This window comes from Brachionichthys hirsutus, unplaced genomic scaffold, assembly GCF_040956055.1.
Source record: "Brachionichthys hirsutus isolate HB-005 unplaced genomic scaffold, CSIRO-AGI_Bhir_v1 contig_783, whole genome shotgun sequence".
Taxonomy (NCBI): Eukaryota; Metazoa; Chordata; class Actinopteri; order Lophiiformes; family Brachionichthyidae; genus Brachionichthys; species Brachionichthys hirsutus.
Genome location: NW_027180366.1, coordinates 260,667 through 279,591, shown reverse-complemented (window position 1 = coordinate 279,591; position 18,925 = coordinate 260,667). Strand labels below are relative to the sequence as shown.

General features: G+C 42.5%; 1 protein-coding gene across 1 annotated transcript; it reads left to right on the top strand.

The window, feature by feature from the left end:
* The first annotated feature begins 5,803 nt into the window (after positions 1-5,803).
* LOC137914113 (thyroxine 5-deiodinase-like) lies at positions 5,804-6,610 on the top strand. Its single transcript, XM_068757729.1, has one exon. The coding sequence runs from the start codon at positions 5,804-5,806 to the stop codon at positions 6,608-6,610; it is 807 nt and encodes a 268-aa protein (XP_068613830.1).
* Positions 6,611-18,925: the final 12,315 nt, after the last annotated feature.

Sequence of the window (18,925 nt, the reverse complement as noted above, 5' to 3'; positions counted from 1 at the left end):
TGAAACATGTTACACAATGCCTCAAACAGAAATGCACTCATCGTCAATGGAAAAAAGTAGGCATGGGTTTGGATTACAACAACCTGACTCTTTGTAAACAGTCCCTGCCCATGGCATCTCAGTTATTTCGCCAGATTGCCCATAGAAGAAAGAGACCCATGATGGGAAAAAGGCTAAGCCTGGGCAAATGTCCAAATAAAACGGATTAAGTGGGATTCAAACTGTCAAAGCAGTGGAAAATCCATCACAACATCCCACATCAAACCGTCGTCTAGGAGCGTAGGACTCTGTAGAGTCAACTCTTTAATGCTGCTTTAATGCTGGTCATTCACCAGGACCCACCCACCCATCCATCCGTCCATCCATCCATCCATCCATCCAGCTATCCATCTTCTTGAAGATGAAACAATGATCATTGGCTCTTCTTCAGCTGTCGGTGCCTATCCCAGTTTGGCTATGGGCAAAAGGCAGTCACCAGGACCAAAATTTTAAAATTCGTATATAAATATAAACAGTGCATTTAAAAATCTAGTTGTGTTGATCACAATAATATACTGTGGTTAATCAGGATTAATTGTAATTTGACAAACTAATGTTTTGTTTGCTTGAGGGATAAAACAAATGCAAATGATAACGCATTTTATTTTTTATTTTTGTTCTTTATAACATCGCAACTAAATTTTTGTCATTTTGTTTTTTCCTATATACGATATCCAAAATTAATTGCGGACATAACTAGCTTAATGGAAAAATGGCATCTATACTGTATATTGTCATACCAGTCAAGTCACAGTCGATTTTACTTTCATTGCCCAGCTTCTCATGAGGCATAATTTATTGTGCTCGTGTTGAGAGAAGAAAAAAAAACCACAAAAATATATTGTGAAGTTGTTTGTGACCCAATTTTCTTTCTTTGGCACAGATTTTACAGAACAATCAAATATGTAAACAGCGTGTACAACGTGTAATAAAGCAAGAGTCCGTCCCATTTATCACAGAGTAAACAAACTCTTGAGATACAAGCATTCCAACAAAGGCATGGTTGGAACATTCCCGCAGATAAGACCTGCTGTTCTAAGTTACACCTCCATAACTGCCAAGTAACCTGTTCTCTGACTCATGATGTTTTTCCTGTGCCCTTCTATTCTCACCCGCCCCTTCCACGCGGCTCCCTGTACTCTGCACACAGTTCCTCAGCGACATCCTGTCCTCATGTGACCTGGTCGTCCTGTGCAATCTCTACTTCCACGCCTGTTGCCTCCTGCTGCTCCTCCTGAGTGTCGAGGCGAGAGCCTGCTGTTGGGTGAAAAGACTCTCTCGTGGTAACTGTACCGCTGTTGCTCACATTTCACAGTACTGTGTAGCTGGGATTAGACTAATGAGTGTAACAGAAACAAACAGAGATGCCCTCTTTTTGTTGCACCTTTGGATGTTCGTTTGACTAAAAGGAACAAAAAAAACAAATATGAACTTTGTTTCGCGCTTGTTATTTTTAAGTGCAGGATCAAACTAGAAAAGTACTCAGAGAGTGCAGACCTCCGCCAAGCAGCTCATTCCCCTCCTAATTAGAGTTACGCCGTCCACATGGTGATCTGGATCATTATGAAAAGGTTCTAAATTGTTCTTGGTATCTTTATACACCAACCATGAAACGTAAAAGTGAATCGGAGCTGATTTTTAACTGATTTTTTAATCCGTAAATGGGGTTTTCAATGTTAAAATATAATATTTTTTACTGACTCCATTCTGGATCCGATCCGGATGAAATTCGTCGGTGAGATAGAGGCCCCCACATGACTGTGTCAAATTTCAATAAACATCGGTCAATAATCATGTCACGCCTCGAGGCGGGCCGGGGTCATTCCCTGACTGTCCCTCCATGTCTTCACCTCACAGAGCTCCAGCAATCACTAGATTCCCATCACCTGTGTTCCTGCCAGCACCTGCAACCCATCCCCAATTAGCCAGCACCCTATTTAGACCCGGTTCATGCCGCGCCTCACGGCCGGGTCGCCAGTGATGTTTCCACGCGTTCCAGCACCCTTCCCGCACCTGCCTCCCCGTTACCGACCTTGCCCGATCCCGGAATCCCGTCACAAACAATGCTAAAAGGACTGTGAAAAGATAGATGTTGTCTCTGAGAAGCCAGTTTTCATCGGAGAAAGCACAAGACACTGTTAGCCTCATAATGATTACTTCTGTGCTTGAAACCAAAACCCTCGTTCTCACTAAGAAGTCCAACCCTAACCCTCGGCTTTGGCGGTTGTGTTGGCAGTTTTTCTGTTATTTTAAGTAAATGTATAATAAAGACACATGATCACGTAAGATTGGTCTTTAATTATTTTACCAAGGCCTTGGGGCTTCAGTCACGCAAGCAGAAGTCCGCTTGCCTGACGATACTCATTTCAAAGCACCGACTCTTTCAGTACAGCAGATTTAATTCTCTATTTTTCTGGGCAACATTACGAACTTATGTGATGCAGTATAGAAAAAAAAAGCCAACGTCCCTGAAGACGGGCGGTGTGGCCTATCGCTTCTGCTCTTGCGGACAAAGGACGCTGGTGATCCGAGGTGATGTACCAGTGTGCATCGAAGGCTCCGTGCAGCCACAGCGGCCTAAACTGATTAGTTTGAGAGAGACTACATGACGGTTGCTTAGTAACTACAAACCTACTCAAATACTTGAGGAGCATAAAGGACGGGGTTAAATATTGTGTTTTGACAGTGAACAGTCAGAAGGGCTTTGTTTTGCAACCTTAGCAAACCTTGAACTACATAAACGTCATAGGTGGCACACACAGAATACATGAATACACAGCAATCACCTGACGGTGTGTTTGTGTCTGTATGTCCCACGTGAGACATGTTTATTCAGTGACTCTGTATACTGGACTTTTGCCACATTTGGTGGTTTTTGGTGTTTTTCCAATTCTTGGGCTGTCCTTGTCCTTGTGTTTGCTTCTCTTGTGTTTGCTTCTCTTCAGCATCAGTTTTTGTGTTTCATTGGTTCTGCTGATTTTTGGGTGGAATATTTTTTCCCCATTTCTCAAATTTGGACATAAAACGTTTTGGACTTGTTGGCAAAAACTTGAAAAATCATCACTGATAATTTGATCAAACGAATTGCGTTATGATTCCTCGGAAGTGGAAGTGAATGGAAGTGAGGGACTGATGGGGTTATTTGCATATTTTCAATTGTTTAATGTAACTTATGGAAAATAACTCATTCCTTTTTTGTTGAACAAATCACACACGTGTTATCAAGACAGGAAGACAAGGCCAACAATTTGAATGACCCAGGTCTAAATATTTTGGACAGTCCTGATTACGGACTCGGCTAGGAGCAGAGACTTGTTTCCTTATTTGGCAGAATTTCAATGACTTGCAGCAGGACTAATAACTTCTATATTTAGCATTATATTATATTATTATATCTAGTTAGAAGCTAAACTGGAGCCCTAATGTTTTCTTTTCTTGAAACTCCACACAGACACGTTATGTCTTCTCATAAACATGTAGCGTGCATTGCGTCCTTTCATTTATGACACCAACATTCAGTGGAAGAACTGTAAGATGATATTCACTGTAAACAGAGTTTAAGCTAATCAGGTCTATCTTCCGGTTGTCATATGCAAAGACTGTGCACACAGAAATTAGATCATCCTGCCAGGTCAGGTTTTGACTGGAATGGGATTTGCATGTCAGAGTGAGACTGCGCAGAGTCAGGAGACAAAACCACGTGTTATCATTTAGCTGGGTTTTGATGCCTTAGGTTGCCCATTCAACATTCTCATCTGAATGACATCCAGTTAATTGGAGAAAGAACACACCTTCAATTATTGAACTTTCATCGGCAACAATGAGGGAGCATCTTTTTCTATTGTACAATTTGAGATGCATGTCAGACGTAACAGGAAGTACTTTATGCAAACTTGGACACAGGGCTTTTATTTTCAGATGTCAGACTTGTTTTTCTTCTGCTCTATTACAGGACATCAGTTAAACCACTTTATCCTTCCACACCAACCATCAAAAATGGTTCATTTAGGAGAATGGCATCAATATACTTAATTATATTTTAATGCAGGTTCTAAATAAAAAAAATTAATATAAATTAATGAATGTTGTTATAATGTAATAATAATCACAGTAATGATATATATATATAAATGTGTAACCTGCTTTAATTGAAGTGTTATACATCACATTAAAAGCAGTATACTATAAAGTCATAATATTAAAGTGACAGATATGAGTAGAGACATATCAGGTCTCAAACACAGCAGTGAATGAGTGTTAAGCTTTGCTCTAAAAACCTTAACTGAACACCCACGTCTTATGTCAACAGGTAACTTGTTCCACAGGATTGGTGCGTGAAATGAAATGGCACGCTCAACTACAGTCTTTCTGCCGTCCCCTGGGAGCGCAGCTCACGTGAAGGGGTGTACATTTTGACCATTTCTATTATTTTACAATTAGTTATCTGATGAAACCAGCTCTACAGCCCCCCCACCAGTATTGTGTAGGACCAGCTGCCAACCCACCCCCTCATGGCCCCTCCTGCTGCCCAGCCTCATGGCCTCCCCAGAGACAATTATCCACAGTGCCCCATGGTTTCAGCCCGTCTGTGCACCAGAACCTCAATTCTTTCCTTTTGTCGAATCCGTGGCCAGGTAGCCTGGTGGTCCTGCTCCCGCTCCCCCGTCCAGTGGGTGGCAGTCTGACCGATGGCTTCTGTTCCTGTTGCACAGTCAGGGGGAAAAACCTGCCCACTACTCTTGATCTCATTGTCTAGTTGGGTGTGGATCTACTGACTGATCCTACTCTCTGTATCTTCAAATACTAGAGAGTATAACTATATATATGTAACTATGTTGTTGGGTAAAACCAGTGTCATCATTTGTTTTCTTGTCCTTTCTGACTTTAAGATGATGGTACATGGTGTTCCTGTATCTCAGCAATAGCTTTGATTACCAAAGACACACGCACACACAAAGGTTTCATCATCACTGCTAATCTTTGAACTGCAAATGCAGTAATTCAGTATTTTATTTTACTATTTTTCAAGACATATGAGGCTTTAAAATGTTTTTTTTGCAAAGGAAGTAGAAAAAAATACCAAAAAGGACAAAAAAAAAGGCTATTTCATATAACAGATTTGAAACCTTTATCCAAATTAATTTTGAAACTGTAATTAGCCTGTAAAAGGGATAAGCCCGCAAATAGTCAGAAATCACTTCTTATATTTCCAAGAGTTGTCAAGAGAAAACTCGAACCTTGACGTAATTAATATTTTTAGTTTTAAAACTAGTGGGAGGTTTACACGGGGGGGGGGGGGGGGGGGGGGGGGCAATTCGGTGACTGACTTATCAGGCATTCACGGTCTGCGTGCGCACAGCGCCCCCTGGTGGTTACAGAGGCTCCTGCGCTCGTTACAGCCCAGCAGACGAAATGTTTTCTTTTCCTTTCTTTCAGAACAAGTTATAATGAACCCACGCACGCGCCTCACGCACGCGCTAAACGCATCGGTCAGCTGTCCGGTCTTACCGGCCGACGCGCACGGGTGTCAGTGCACTCAGGTGGAGGAGAGGTGATCCCCACCGTGTGGGTGGGCGGGCGGTGCGGGAACAAGAGGCGTGCTATTCTTCTTTCTCTTTTTTTCTTTTTTTTTTTATTCAAATGCTTGCTGAACTTATATAAAGCGCGTCTTGCGTGCGTCAGATAGTTTATCCAATGGGTAAAGGTTACTGAGTTGTCTCTTTAGCCGCCCCCCCCCAGTCGCATCATAATGGCAGGGGGGGAGATGATGCACAATGCTGGCCGTGTCCAAACGGCGAGCGCGCTGAAGCGCGCAGCCATGTGCCTGATGCTGCTGCCCCGCTTCCTCCTGACCGCCGTCACGCTGTGGCTCCTGGATTTTTTGTGCATACGGAAAAAAGTGTTGCTAAAAATGGGAGCGCAACGGGACGGCCCGGACGACCCGCCGGTGTGCGTCTCAGACTCCAACAAGATGTTCACCGCGGAGTCCCTCAGGGCCGTGTGGTACGGCCAGAAATTAGACTTCCTCAAATCCGCCCATCTCGGTTGCGCGGCGCCCAACACCGAGGTGATGTCGGTGCAGGAGCGGACGCGGGTTCGGATCCTGGACTGCACCAAAGGGAAGAGACCGCTCATCCTCAACTTTGGCAGCTGTTCCTGACCGCCGTTCATGACGCGCCTGGCCGCGTTCCAGCGCGTCGTGACCCAGTACGCGGACATTGCGGACTTTTTAATTGTATATATTGAGGAGGCGCATCCGTCAGACGGCTGGATGAGCTCGGACGCGCCGTATCAGATCCCCAAGCACCGCTGCTTGGAAGACAGGCTGAGAGCCGCGCAGCTGATGCTCGCGGAGACGCAGGGCAGCAACGTGGTGGTGGACAATATGGACAACTCGTCCAACGCCGCGTACGGAGCGTACTTTGAGAGACTTTACATCGTGAGGGACGAGAGGGTGGTTTATCAGGGGGGGAGAGGACCAGAGGGATACCGGATATCTGAGCTCAGAAACTGGCTGGAGCGTTACCGGAACGATCTGGCGCGCTCCCGAACGGCGGTGCTCCAAGTGTAGTTTAAAGATGACGCGCTGCGCATTCTGTTTAAATGTTCAACTCACAGTGCAAACATACTCGGACGCTGCTGTCTGACCCAATAGCCTCAAGGCGTCATATTAAAGCCCAATTATTGGCTGTCAGATTGCTGATGGGGATTGTTTTGGGTGCTTTTTGTTATATTTTTATTTTATATTTGTAATGTTTCGTATGATGGAAGAGTCTTGAATCTCTTGAAAGTGAACATTCCATTTTTCCATAACAACAGTGCGTGCGCGTTCCGGCTGATACCTCACCCCGGTGTTCCTGTGAAGTTCGGTTTTTAAAAGGCGCAGCCAGAGAACCGACACTGATGTTTCTGACACCGGGAGCGGGTCCGTATTAGCAGGACGCCTTCCAAACAATGTATTTGGAACGATGTACAAATTAAATAAATGTCAGATCACACAACTGATTTATTGTTGAATTATGGACCAAAAACTGAGATTTACGCTTTAATGAGATGCACACTGTGTGCGCGTGCGTGTGGGTGTTGTTCTTTAGCATATAGCAAACTATGCAGTGACTGATTTGTGAAATATTTTCTCTTCAATAACCCACATTATGTCATCATATGTGTAAAATGATGTATTTACTTCAAACAGAACCCAAGTCAGTTTTATTTTGAACATAATAAACATGAATCGTTCAAAAATAAGCAAGCAAAGGTTAGAAAAGTTCGGATTATCACAAAAACGTCCCCGAATTTGACAGCAAATGAGTCATTCTGTTCAAAATGGTTTAACAGCAGTTCTCTCCATAGAATTTAAATGCTCCTTTAGCAACAGCTGATGTGATGGTGTGAGTCACAGCATGACTGATCTGACTCAGGATCTGATATAAGTTGGAGTTTGGAGAAACGCACGTGCAGCCACAAGCAATAGATCAAAGATAACATGCTGGTCAGGAACATCCTCTTATGTTATCTTTGCTGGGGGCACGGAATACTATAGTACAGTAAGCTGATGAGGTTGTGGATTATTATCTTTTACACACTGATGACTCTCACTTTTTCATCATTTCTGGAATGCCGCTTCTTCTCGTCCTCCTATGTGTGTATACACACAAAATTCATTTGATATCAGCCTACTAACTTTTTTTTTTACAATCTAGTTTGGTGTGGGGTTATTCCACGGATCTTCTGAAAGGATTTGGGATTTTTCAAATTCCCTAGCTCTTCGTGTAAACCTGTTCCTCTGTGAAAGAGGCTATACCTCGCAATTGTCAGCCTGTTCTTGAGATTAGCACCCGCTCTGAGGAGAGGGTCCTGACTGCAGTCAACAAAATGAATTTGACTTTTCCAGGTATCAAGATTCATTCAAAATAAGCTGATGAGAATGATAGATGTGAAAAAATAATAAAAGTTTTGTTCTTCCCATCTTAAGCTGTTGAAAGGCGCTTCCAATCCCACATTAAAAAAACATCTGTGAAAGTCAGCTTTTAAATGTGAAATAAATCTGGGTGAAATTTAAAGACTGCAAAACATGTGTGAGTGACTATAGGATCAAACACACTTGTCATAGTCCCGTGCAAGCACTCCCTTAAGAGGACGCTTTGCTACTGTTCAGTGCCATCACATGTATGAGCCTGGATAATTTAAGGCAACTAAATTATATATAAGGTGCTTTTCTAAAGGTATAAGGTATAACTCTCTACCGGTTATTTAGAACTGAGGAAAAGTCTTGGATGAGAGGTGAAACGTCTTCAGTCAAATTTGAACAAGTTCAATTGGTTCTTTGATTTTGCTCTTCGTTACTTCTCGAGCTACACAGAGCAGATAAAAAAAAACAGGCAGGTCAAAACACAGGAGGAAATTAGGTTCTTTTTTTTACCCTCATTTCATCCACATCCATCTTTTTGGGGATGTACCGGTGTGATGTAATTTTTGTGTCAGTTTAAGACTAAATAGCATAAAAAGAACCTTCTGACCTTCTGAAACATTCCTATTGGGTTATGAAACGACATTGTGGATGACACTAAATCATTAGATCAGAGTCGCCATGGGCAAATCAATACGTCGTCTCTGAGGAGCCAGTTCTTATCAAGAGAAAGCGCAAGACTTAATCAGCCTCATGCTGATTATTTCTGCACTAGAAACTCCATTCTGAATGATCTTTTAAACGTTTCCACTGTCATCACACTCAGCTGGAAAACGAAACAGCTACACCAAGCCTTTTAACTGCTCCTCCATGCCGGCGGTGAAGCAGGACTGGCAACCAGCATTTTTATTTGATCAATGCCAAAAATATTTTATCTTTTCTGCACAAGCTTTTGGTGCAAACAGTTTTTAAAAATCAGGGAAGATTTTGTACAAGGATCAGACAAACGTCTTCCATCAAGGAATGTGTTTTGGAATCAGGTGTAATATTTTCAATCTTACCGAAGAACATAATAATTTAGAGCTAAAAAATAGATGGAGCTGTTAAAGTAAGTATTTAAGTGCTAAGTCCAGACATATAATGTGCCCTGCAGTATAGAGGGTCAAACACTGATGATGACTCTGATTTAATCAGTCATCATTGTCTTGTGTTAATGGACAGATCCTGCTCCACTCTCCATTTGAAAGGGAATATCACTGGGACAAATGAACAAAGAAACAAGTTGGACAGAGTGGACGGAACTGTGGACACCTCTACTCGTATACATGCTTCATGACTTGCTGTGGATAATAAATCTTCTCATTTCATGTCGTGATTTTTCCACACACACTCAAAAGGTCACAGGTAAAGTCCAGGTTCATACAGTGAAATTGTTACCAGAGAAAATAGATTTATTTCAAAAGCCAAAAGATAAATTATATTTTGTCATCCCATGCTATATAGTTACAGTTTTGCAACTTAAAGATCACCTATTATATTTGATGCCGTGGCATCCTGTAAATGCACAGATGGAGATGTTTTAAATGGAAGAAACATAGGCCTATCCATGTGGATCTAGATAATGCGTCATAAATGTCAGGGCAACAGTCTGAACCCACGTATGGAAGCGCATCTATGCAAAATACATCTTTTTATCTGACTGGGCTCCAGGATTTTGTTGGTCAGACACACATCATGTTTTGCCACCTCATTTAATTTTTTTTGTAAGTGTATATATTTAGTTAAGTGGTGATATTTTCACTCTCTCTCACTTTAATGATGCTAAAGGAAAATAATTGCATCACCTTTGTTGATCAATATCAAAGGCAGCCTCCATGTAGAGACACTGCAGCAGCAGTGCTCGCTGTTCTGACGCAGGCGTGGGAGATTCAGCTGTCACACGCTGCTCACATAGCCTGCGCGTCCGATAGGTCCTCCACATGCCGTTACATTACCCAGACAGGGAAAATGTAAGTGGCATGTACTCATTATTAATCAGGAAAAATAGTGAGCTCATCTATGCTGTTAAATGCCTGTGGGAGGAAGAAGTTTCAGAATTAAAATGATTACATTGCACATCCAATATAATATATCCAATATTCCCTAAATGATCAAATGCTAATGATAATATTGTGGTGTGTTTTTTTTTCTCTGCTCTGCTTTCTTGATGCATTTCAGCGCAGTAAAGCAGAAAGTTAGCTGTTTACCTTCTGGTTCACCTTATGTCTCAAATATAATCAACACACACACACACACACACACGAAGGAAGATATTAACACGTAAACTACAAGACTCCAGCAGGATGATGCAGCTCAGCTGAGGAGAGCAGCATTTGATTAGACCAGGCATTAGTTCATGCAGTATACAGAGGAGCAGACGCCACCTCTCGTGAAAATAATATACTTCATATCAAAATATAGAAAGCAGATTTGATGGAAGCTCTAGGGGGACTCAGAGTATATTTCATTCACTCTGCAAACAACATATATATATTATTAGTTATTATTATTATTGAAAGAATCACAGGAGCCTGGCAGGCGATGAGTCCACCGGAGGCATTCCTTGTTCTTTATACTTGAAACCAGTGCTTTAAGTGGCAAAAGAAAAAGGTGCCAATAAAAAATAAAGACTAATTTCTGGATGCACCAAGAGCTCAATCCATTAAGTGCTCGCCTCTTGATACGAAGATCGCTGGACTGAATCCTGTAACACTGGGACATTATGACGCTGAGAACATTGGTTTGATCCAAGTGATCTTTTCAGCATATATAATGTGGTATTCTGTGATTTATTGATCACATGTGCTCAAATGCAAATCCCCATTTCAATGTCTGGGTGAATTACACTGATTTATGTTTGTCTTCAATTGAACCTTTGCCAGACTCTACAATCAGCATATGGATTTCATATTGTATCTAAATATGTACATTTAATTACACACCAGCTTTTTCCCATTTTGAATGTGAGTGTCTTTTTTGTGGTGTTGAGCCTCAACAGTAATTTTGCCACCCACTGAGTGCGGCGTGGGTCTAAACATAGTTTGTCTTTGAGGTCATGCATATATGCTCCACAGAATTCTCAATAGGATAAGGACATGATGCTCTTGAGCTGCTCAGCATTTCCCCAAATGAGCAACAGCCTTGCATCACTGTCACATATTTTAATAGGGCAGTATTGTGAGACAGTTTATGGAAACGGTAGAAGCAAAGTGAAAGCGGGAGAAAATGGACAGATGGATTTTAAGAATATACCAAGTCCTACCCAACCTAAGGTCATAGTCTTTGTTGACAGGGACGGATGCTGACTCTCACTGTAACGAGTGAGATTGATCCTTTGTCCTGTAACTGGCTTTGCCCGCCGCCTTTGGGGACAATAACTAGTTTGTTTTTTTATCTTTTCCTTTTTCTTCGGATTGTCAAACCTTAGCTGTGATAAAACCTCGCAAGCCGACTGTTGGACTTTGTTTATCGGCTTAACATGTTATCGGCCACATGTGTGCACACTGTTTTTGTTATCTGATAAAAGTTGCGTTATTACATAGTGGACAGATGATTAACCACCCTGACAATGTTTTAAAGATCTAACAAATGTGTAATTCCTTATCCGTCACCTGATAATTGCCTAGAAGGATTTCCAGCTATGAAGGGTTGTATTGATGACACTTCTCCCCTGATCAACACCCCTTCATTTTACACTGAGCCGCAAAACATCATGTAGCAACTTTAAGCACAAACTGGGGGATGAGGAGTAACATGAATGGTCACATTCTCAAATTAAACACATTTGTTTTCAACAAGGAATGTAGCTTTAGTCTGTTTCAGTTGGCCACTTTCACATCACAACTCACACAATGGTAACACGCTCACACACACACACACACAGAGGAAGGGAGGTCAAAATAAAGACAGAAAATAAATAAATGAAATCTTAGATTGCCATATTTCCTTGACTCTCACATTCTTGTATTGGTACACAGTATATGCATGAGAGGAGTGACTGGCGATGTTTCAAGTAACCATAATATTTAGCTTTCATTTGTGATCAGTGTTTTAGGGATGCCTTCAGTCAAATTAGACTAAAGTACTTAAGGCTGTTCTGTGTTCAATCATCACTGATATTATTCGTTTTTATATAGATATATTTATTTCAAATGCAAACAATAAAAAAATACATACTATACATACAACACCCATAAAAATTAAAAACAAATCCAGTTTCAATATAATACACAATACTCAACTGAGCTATGTAAGAAAAAATAGAACAAAACACACAAAAAAGACCAAATGAACAGGCGCGATTATCATCAGTAACTTTGACACTCTGTCTTGATTTCTGTACTTCTCAAAGATATGTCTCTAGTACATTTTGTTTTTAATTGCATTATATTCATACTTTGTTTAATATTCCTGAAGTAGACTATTAATTATGGTGAGACTGGGCCGCTTTGAAGAAATTGAGAAAAAGTAATTGGCGCAAGAAGGATAGGGAGCCGGGAGGTGATGGTAGGAGGCCGATGATGCAGGCGTTCATTTCGAAACGGAAAATGGATGAATCATTCAGTCTTTTTCTTTTGGAAAAAGTGTCAGTCTGGCAGCAGATCGCTGCTCATACCTCCTCAGCATGGCACCTGTAGCACCGATGCCATGGCAATGCAGTTGCTATGAGATCGATCTATCTGGACACCTGGCGCTTGCAGATGTCACAGGGCGATGCTCTCAATAACAAAGCCCCAGTCAAATTACAGACAGTTAAGGGTCACACTCATCTCATATTCTGGCCCAGACAGACAGAGAGAGGATTTTAACAAAGACAGAACCGCTGTTTCATGCATTTTCCCCATCTCTGATCCTCCTGCCAAAAATACTGAGATCGACAAAGTACTAGCAAGATGCCAGTCATGATCAAAGTACGCCCTGACATACTGCCCCCCCCCCCCCCCCCCCCATCCTCCTCCACTCAACGCTGCACAGTGTGAGCCCTGCATGACGCATGTCTCTGCCCGTCTGATGTGTGAATCATTTGCAACAGTGGCAATGCCACATACTCGCTATACCCAGTAATAAATAACCCTCAGCAGTATATTAAAATATATTTACTGCTCGTAGCTTCTGTCAGCCAGGTGAAGGTAAATAAAGAAGAATCAGCTGGACAGTTCTTCAGAACTGAAGAAGGCTCTTTGGATGAGATTTAAAATGTCTTCCACTAAACTTCAACAAGTCCAGTTGATTCTTTTTGCTCTTTGTTTACTGCTCCTCCTTCTTGATCACAAAGTGAAACGTTGTCCCAGGATGATTAAATGAAAATCTGGCCCATGCAGAGTTCATTATTCTTGAGGTAAGGTTGATGACAATCATAATAAATAATTCATATAATTTTTGTTGAATTGATTATTAGTCTGACTGTTTTTTTTTATGGAAAAATTACCAAAGTTTCTCCAATGTAACATTGGCCTGTGAATCTTCTTGGTCACGTGATACGTTACTCAATAAAATAAGACCCTAAACTAGCAAAATAAAAACGTGAAAGTGAAGTAGAGAAGCAATTATTGCGTCCACAACGTCAAACAATGTGTGCGTTATGATGAGTAATATTGGAGTAATAATTGTGTAATAGCTATAACAAGTGCATAATATAAGGTTTAGTGGTTACAGTTACATTCCTCTTTTTTTAAATTTAATTACCTTTGACCTTTGTTGCAGCAAAACTCCAGCTGGCTCCTTCACACTTTCTTTTAATGTCATTGAGCCGACCGCGTGTCTGTCTTGAACGCACAGCCATCGCTGATGGCGCACAGCTCCTCTCAAAAGATCCTTGATGTAAGCTGAGCTGATGAGTTTTCAAGTGGTTCTCATTCAGACTGTAACAGTAAGCAACCCTGACTGTGCAAATTATATTGGGAGGGTCAGATCGTGAGTCGAGCAGCAACACAAGCCTCCTGAAGCTGACGCTGGGCAGCCTTCTCGTATGAGGCAGCATAAAATCAGACAGCTCCTGTGGGCTCACGTTTTACATGCATTTCTTAATGTGATGCATTTTTATTCATAAAAAAACCTCTCATAAATAAATTGAGCAGAAAGAATTCCTTTCTCTACAACATGCAAGCTCACAAAGAATAGGAGGGCGTAGGGTATGGATGATGATATAGAATATCCATTCATCCTTTCAATGCAATGCATGTAAAAACAATGTTCAAAGTGAGTGCACAACACCCATAATGCATCCCTCAAATGCTGAGAAAATTCATTCACCCAAGCGGTTTATCCCTTTTTGCTGTGTCAATCTGTAAACATCCCCTTCTACAAAAACGGCCTCCGTCACTTTCTGCACATCCGTCCGTCGCCGAGCCAAGTGGAAAGAGCACGAGAGTGTGAAAGACCTCTTTCTCTGCTCGCCTGCATGCGCTTCCAAATCCCCGTGTCTTCCCTTGTCTTATCTCCAAACACAGGCCAGCGCTCGATTCAATGTGTTCTGACCTTTTGTGCTGAGCGCAGCGGCGTTTCAGACGGTCAGGTGAGGACACGGAGTCTCCACTGTTCTGGTTCATCTGCCTCACTTATAGCCAGGCTGTGTCCCTCTTATATACGTTTATGTGTCTGTCCGGCCTCCGATGTCAGGTGTCCCAGACACTAGAAGGGTATAATAAAGGTTGTGTGTGTGTGTGTGTCTATGTTCCAGACAATTACTGTGGAGGAGCCCCAGGTATGCTGCTGCATGGCAGGCAGAGACATTAGTGTCATAGTTTTACCCCCAAAAGACAATAGAATCAAACATAATAACAAAAACAATAATAGCGAGGCTTTATTTCCTTTTAAATTAGGGCAGTACATGGTGTGGCTTTGCGTCACTGAACTTCAGATGCTGCAGAGCATCGGAGTGAGAAGAAGAGGTGAAGAGGTGGATGTACGACCCTGAAGCCAAGTCGGATCGCAAACCCCTGGGGTGGGGTGGTGACTCAGCTTCTGGCTTCCATCACTTTGCACACACACACGAATCCACCAACTCCGATACACACATCAGGGTAAAGTCATGTAGCACTGAATGCTGGTCTTTAAATCTGATTGGATGGACTAACAATGCGGATTGAGGCTGCAAACTTTTCAACACCGTTTCCATGGTGATTCTGGCATCTCATACTGTGACAAGATGGTGGGGTTTTTTTTGGGATGCGAGGACCCGGAGGCGGGGTACAGATGGAACATCGCAACACGATCGACATTAGAGCACGAAGAACGAGCTGGATGAGTCTTTTTGCTCCACATGGAAAGCACATGTTGGTTTTCAGTGGCGCATCCAACCCTGAGGGATTCTCCCTCTTCCACAACTATAACACAAAGTTATAATGAGACCAATTGGGTTTTGTTAATGACAGTTTGCAGCCTCATTAGGACGACCATTATAGACAAAGGCTGCAACATTTAGTTCTCCTCTAAATAAATAAATATGATCGGAGGGCTAGCCCGTCACGCAGTCAAAAGAGAATAGGTTCAAATAGGCAAATAAGGATTGCAATGTCTTTGTGTCATCATCACTGTCAGTTGAAAAACAATGCATTTTTCTTCTTCTTCTGCAGGGGTCACTTGAGTTCAGCGCAGATCTCAGCAGGCCCACTAGACACAAGAGGGTTGGCAGACCTGTGCCAGACATCACTGCTGTCTTCAAGTGAATAGAGGAACTTAAGTGGCCTCAGACTTGCCGGTGTTTGGGCAACTGAACGGCAGCACCGAGCAACGTGTAAGAAAAGCAAGCAGCATCCTTCAAATGATGCTGTATGGAAATATCATCGTTATGAATTAAACCAGACCGAAGACCCGACTGAAGCTGCACGCAGACGTTGCTTCGTGAGCCCTTCTGCTCTGCACGCGGTTCCATTTCTTCCATGATTGGTTGCTTTAATACAATAAAATGTTTGTCCGAGTTTTCAAACGACGAAGCGAGCTTACGTCTTAGGTTGTGCAGTGGAAATGAATCTGTCATTGTTTGACTTAAACCCAGTGATCAGAAACAGTGATCGTCAGGCGTTCAGGGATGCTAAATGTTTAACCGACCTTGTCCAGCAGGAGGCAGCAAATATTGGCCTGATTCTGATACACAACTTGCGTACCGGTAGCCAATGTATATAAAAATAAAAGTTTAAAACGGGCACATAAACATGTCTTTGTTTGGAACTTATGTCAGTTTTGTGTTTCACATTTTGCATCAACTTTATTCCCCAAATTAAAAATCAGTGTTCTTAAGTTTCAAATGTCCGAATGGATAATACAAGACTACTTTAAGACACCAGTGTGGTGTACAAGTACTGAACATTGTGTTAAATTCACAATGCAATACATTGAAATACCAATTTCTTTGACTCATCACTGCAGAGAACGTTTTGTTCCCGCTCGCACCGGCCACCAAGAAGGAAACCTGCAGTCGGTTCATTACAAACTCTGACAGGCCGTTTCTGGGCCGGAGGCGGGTCGGCGTTCACCGATCACCAGGAATACGACCAATGACGACACACAAAACGCTTTCTGGTTTAGGATGAAAATATAAAACTCACATGTTCTCTTTATTTGCTGTAGCTAGATAGATGTACATCACTAGAGATTTGGATGAAAGCACACACAAAGAGCTCATGTATGGAGAATCTCAACATACGCCCGGAGATGAAAACAGAGAAAAAGATTTAAAATAGATTTAAAAAAATGAACCATCAAAATGCTAAACGGCCTCTAATTTAAATAGTCACATGTTTGTCTGTGCCACATACCAATTGTCTGCATTTTCTAATAACCTCTATTATGTACATGGGGTATTTTGTACAAAATATTAAATCTACCATTCAAGAATTATTATAACATGAAAGTACATTATATATACAAATATCAGATGAAGCCAATTAGTATAAATACTAACAGACACTTCATTCTTTTCAAAGAAAGAAAGCAAAGCTTATTAAAATGCTCCGAAGAAGCCAATATTAAAGCCATTTCCAGAAGAGCAGCAGCCACCAATGAGACGACCGACAGAGGATGAAGGGAAGGGACGTCACCGAAGCCACCCGTTGAGGGACGACGTTCCGAAAAGCCTTTGGTGAATGTTGCTCTTCAAGACAAACGTGGACAGAAGGGAACAGTGTGACCGCAGCGTTATTTACAGTTTGCACATTCAGGTGAAACGCCGACAAGGAGGTTCTGCAGGCAAAGGCGGAATACGAAGCACAACAGAAAGAATTTGTCAGCATCCAGAAGCAAATCAATCAGATGAGCAAATATCAAACCCTACGGGGTGCTAGGAGATACGGCCAAGTGTGCGGCTCTGAATCGATGGTACAGAACTGAAGCAGGATGGAAGTTGAGTTCCTCACACACAGGCGAAGGACAGCCCACACGCCAAGATGGACAGCATCACGGATTTCAATTCTTTACTGGTTTCTTTTGTGTGTTTCTATTTTTCTTTCAAGTTTTATCAGGAAGTGCTTTTGTTGCTGAAGTGGTTTGGGGCAACCACTCTGCTTCTTGCCCCACGCTTCGACGAGGCGTGTGCCGAAGTCCAAGCGGCCGGGAGTCGGACAGATACGAACGTCACCGCGTTACTATTTCCTTGATGAATCTACCATTTTGTTTCGGTCGTCGTACTTCTTGATTCTCGTGTGAGCAAGTGTCCCCTTTACACCATAAAAGGCACTGTGGCTTAATGACCTCTTCAAACCGAACACAGCTCAGTGCTTTATAAATAAAAGGGTCTCGCTTGAGAAGAGTAGAAAACGTCCGTCAGCACAGCTTCTGCCCCCCCCCCCGTTTCACTTCTCTGACACACAGCGATGTAGCCTCCAATCACAGGAGAGGAACTGCATCGCTCTCTGACCTCTCGTAAGCCTCACACCGATGACAGAAACATGTACTCATGTTAAACGCACTCCCACAATAGCTGGATGCAAACGGGCAACAAAAAATAAATCCTGCAGGCTCAGCTGAGCCCGGTTCAGGTCCTCGTGGACCAATCGAATGGAACCAACTGGCTTTGGTTAGAGCTGCAAACACACAGCGACTCCACGGTAACTTATTGCCTACATGTATGAAAGGACTACCTTAATGAGCTGTTGGCACCAAACAGAGCTTCTATCTGCCTGTCCAGTAAAGACCCCCCCTGAACCTGTCATACCAGCATTGTTTCATCTCTCGTGACACCAAATGGGGGCCCCCCACCCTAACTCGGTCCTGATCGACAAAAAGGGATTCATCCTCATAGCTGATGGAGAAAACGAAAGCGTGCTCCAGCCAGTCACCGACACAGATAGGAAGTCTGAGGAGCTCATAATATACTATGTAGGAAAAAATATAAACAGCTGTGTTGTTAAAATAGTATGAGAAAATAGCTAATATTAAATATATAGAAACAACTGAGGCTCTCATTAAGTGATGTGTTTTTTCTTTGTTTGTTTTTTTTAAGTCGGGGGCTCATAATATTCGTACAAGCACCTGACATCTATAAAGAAGAGGCCAGAGGACGACGCTCACACTGAACAGAACACCTGAGAAACATGACCAGAAGGGGGCAGCACACCACCCAAACATAAAAACAACTTTAGGACAAAACGTAAAAAATAAAAATAAAACAAAATGAGAAGGAGAGAGACGGACATTACAGTATCTTCGCTGAAGTTCGGAGCACGGTGCATGTTGTCATGCAGGGCCGTCCAGCATCACAGATGTCTATAAGGGTCAAAAAACAGGGGGGTGGGGGGGGCCGGACTCAGTGGGCTCTGACCAGGGTTTGTCCGGGAAAGCCGAGCCAGGCTTAGAAGTGCGGTTTTATACATTTTCGGCATCAGGTGCTCAGACTGCTCAGTTCTGTGTTGTGCTGGACTGAGATGCAGGTTATGTTGTGCTGGCCCCCGGGGGGGGGGGGGGGGGGCGTGGCTCCTCTGTGGTTGCTGCTGCTGGTTTATG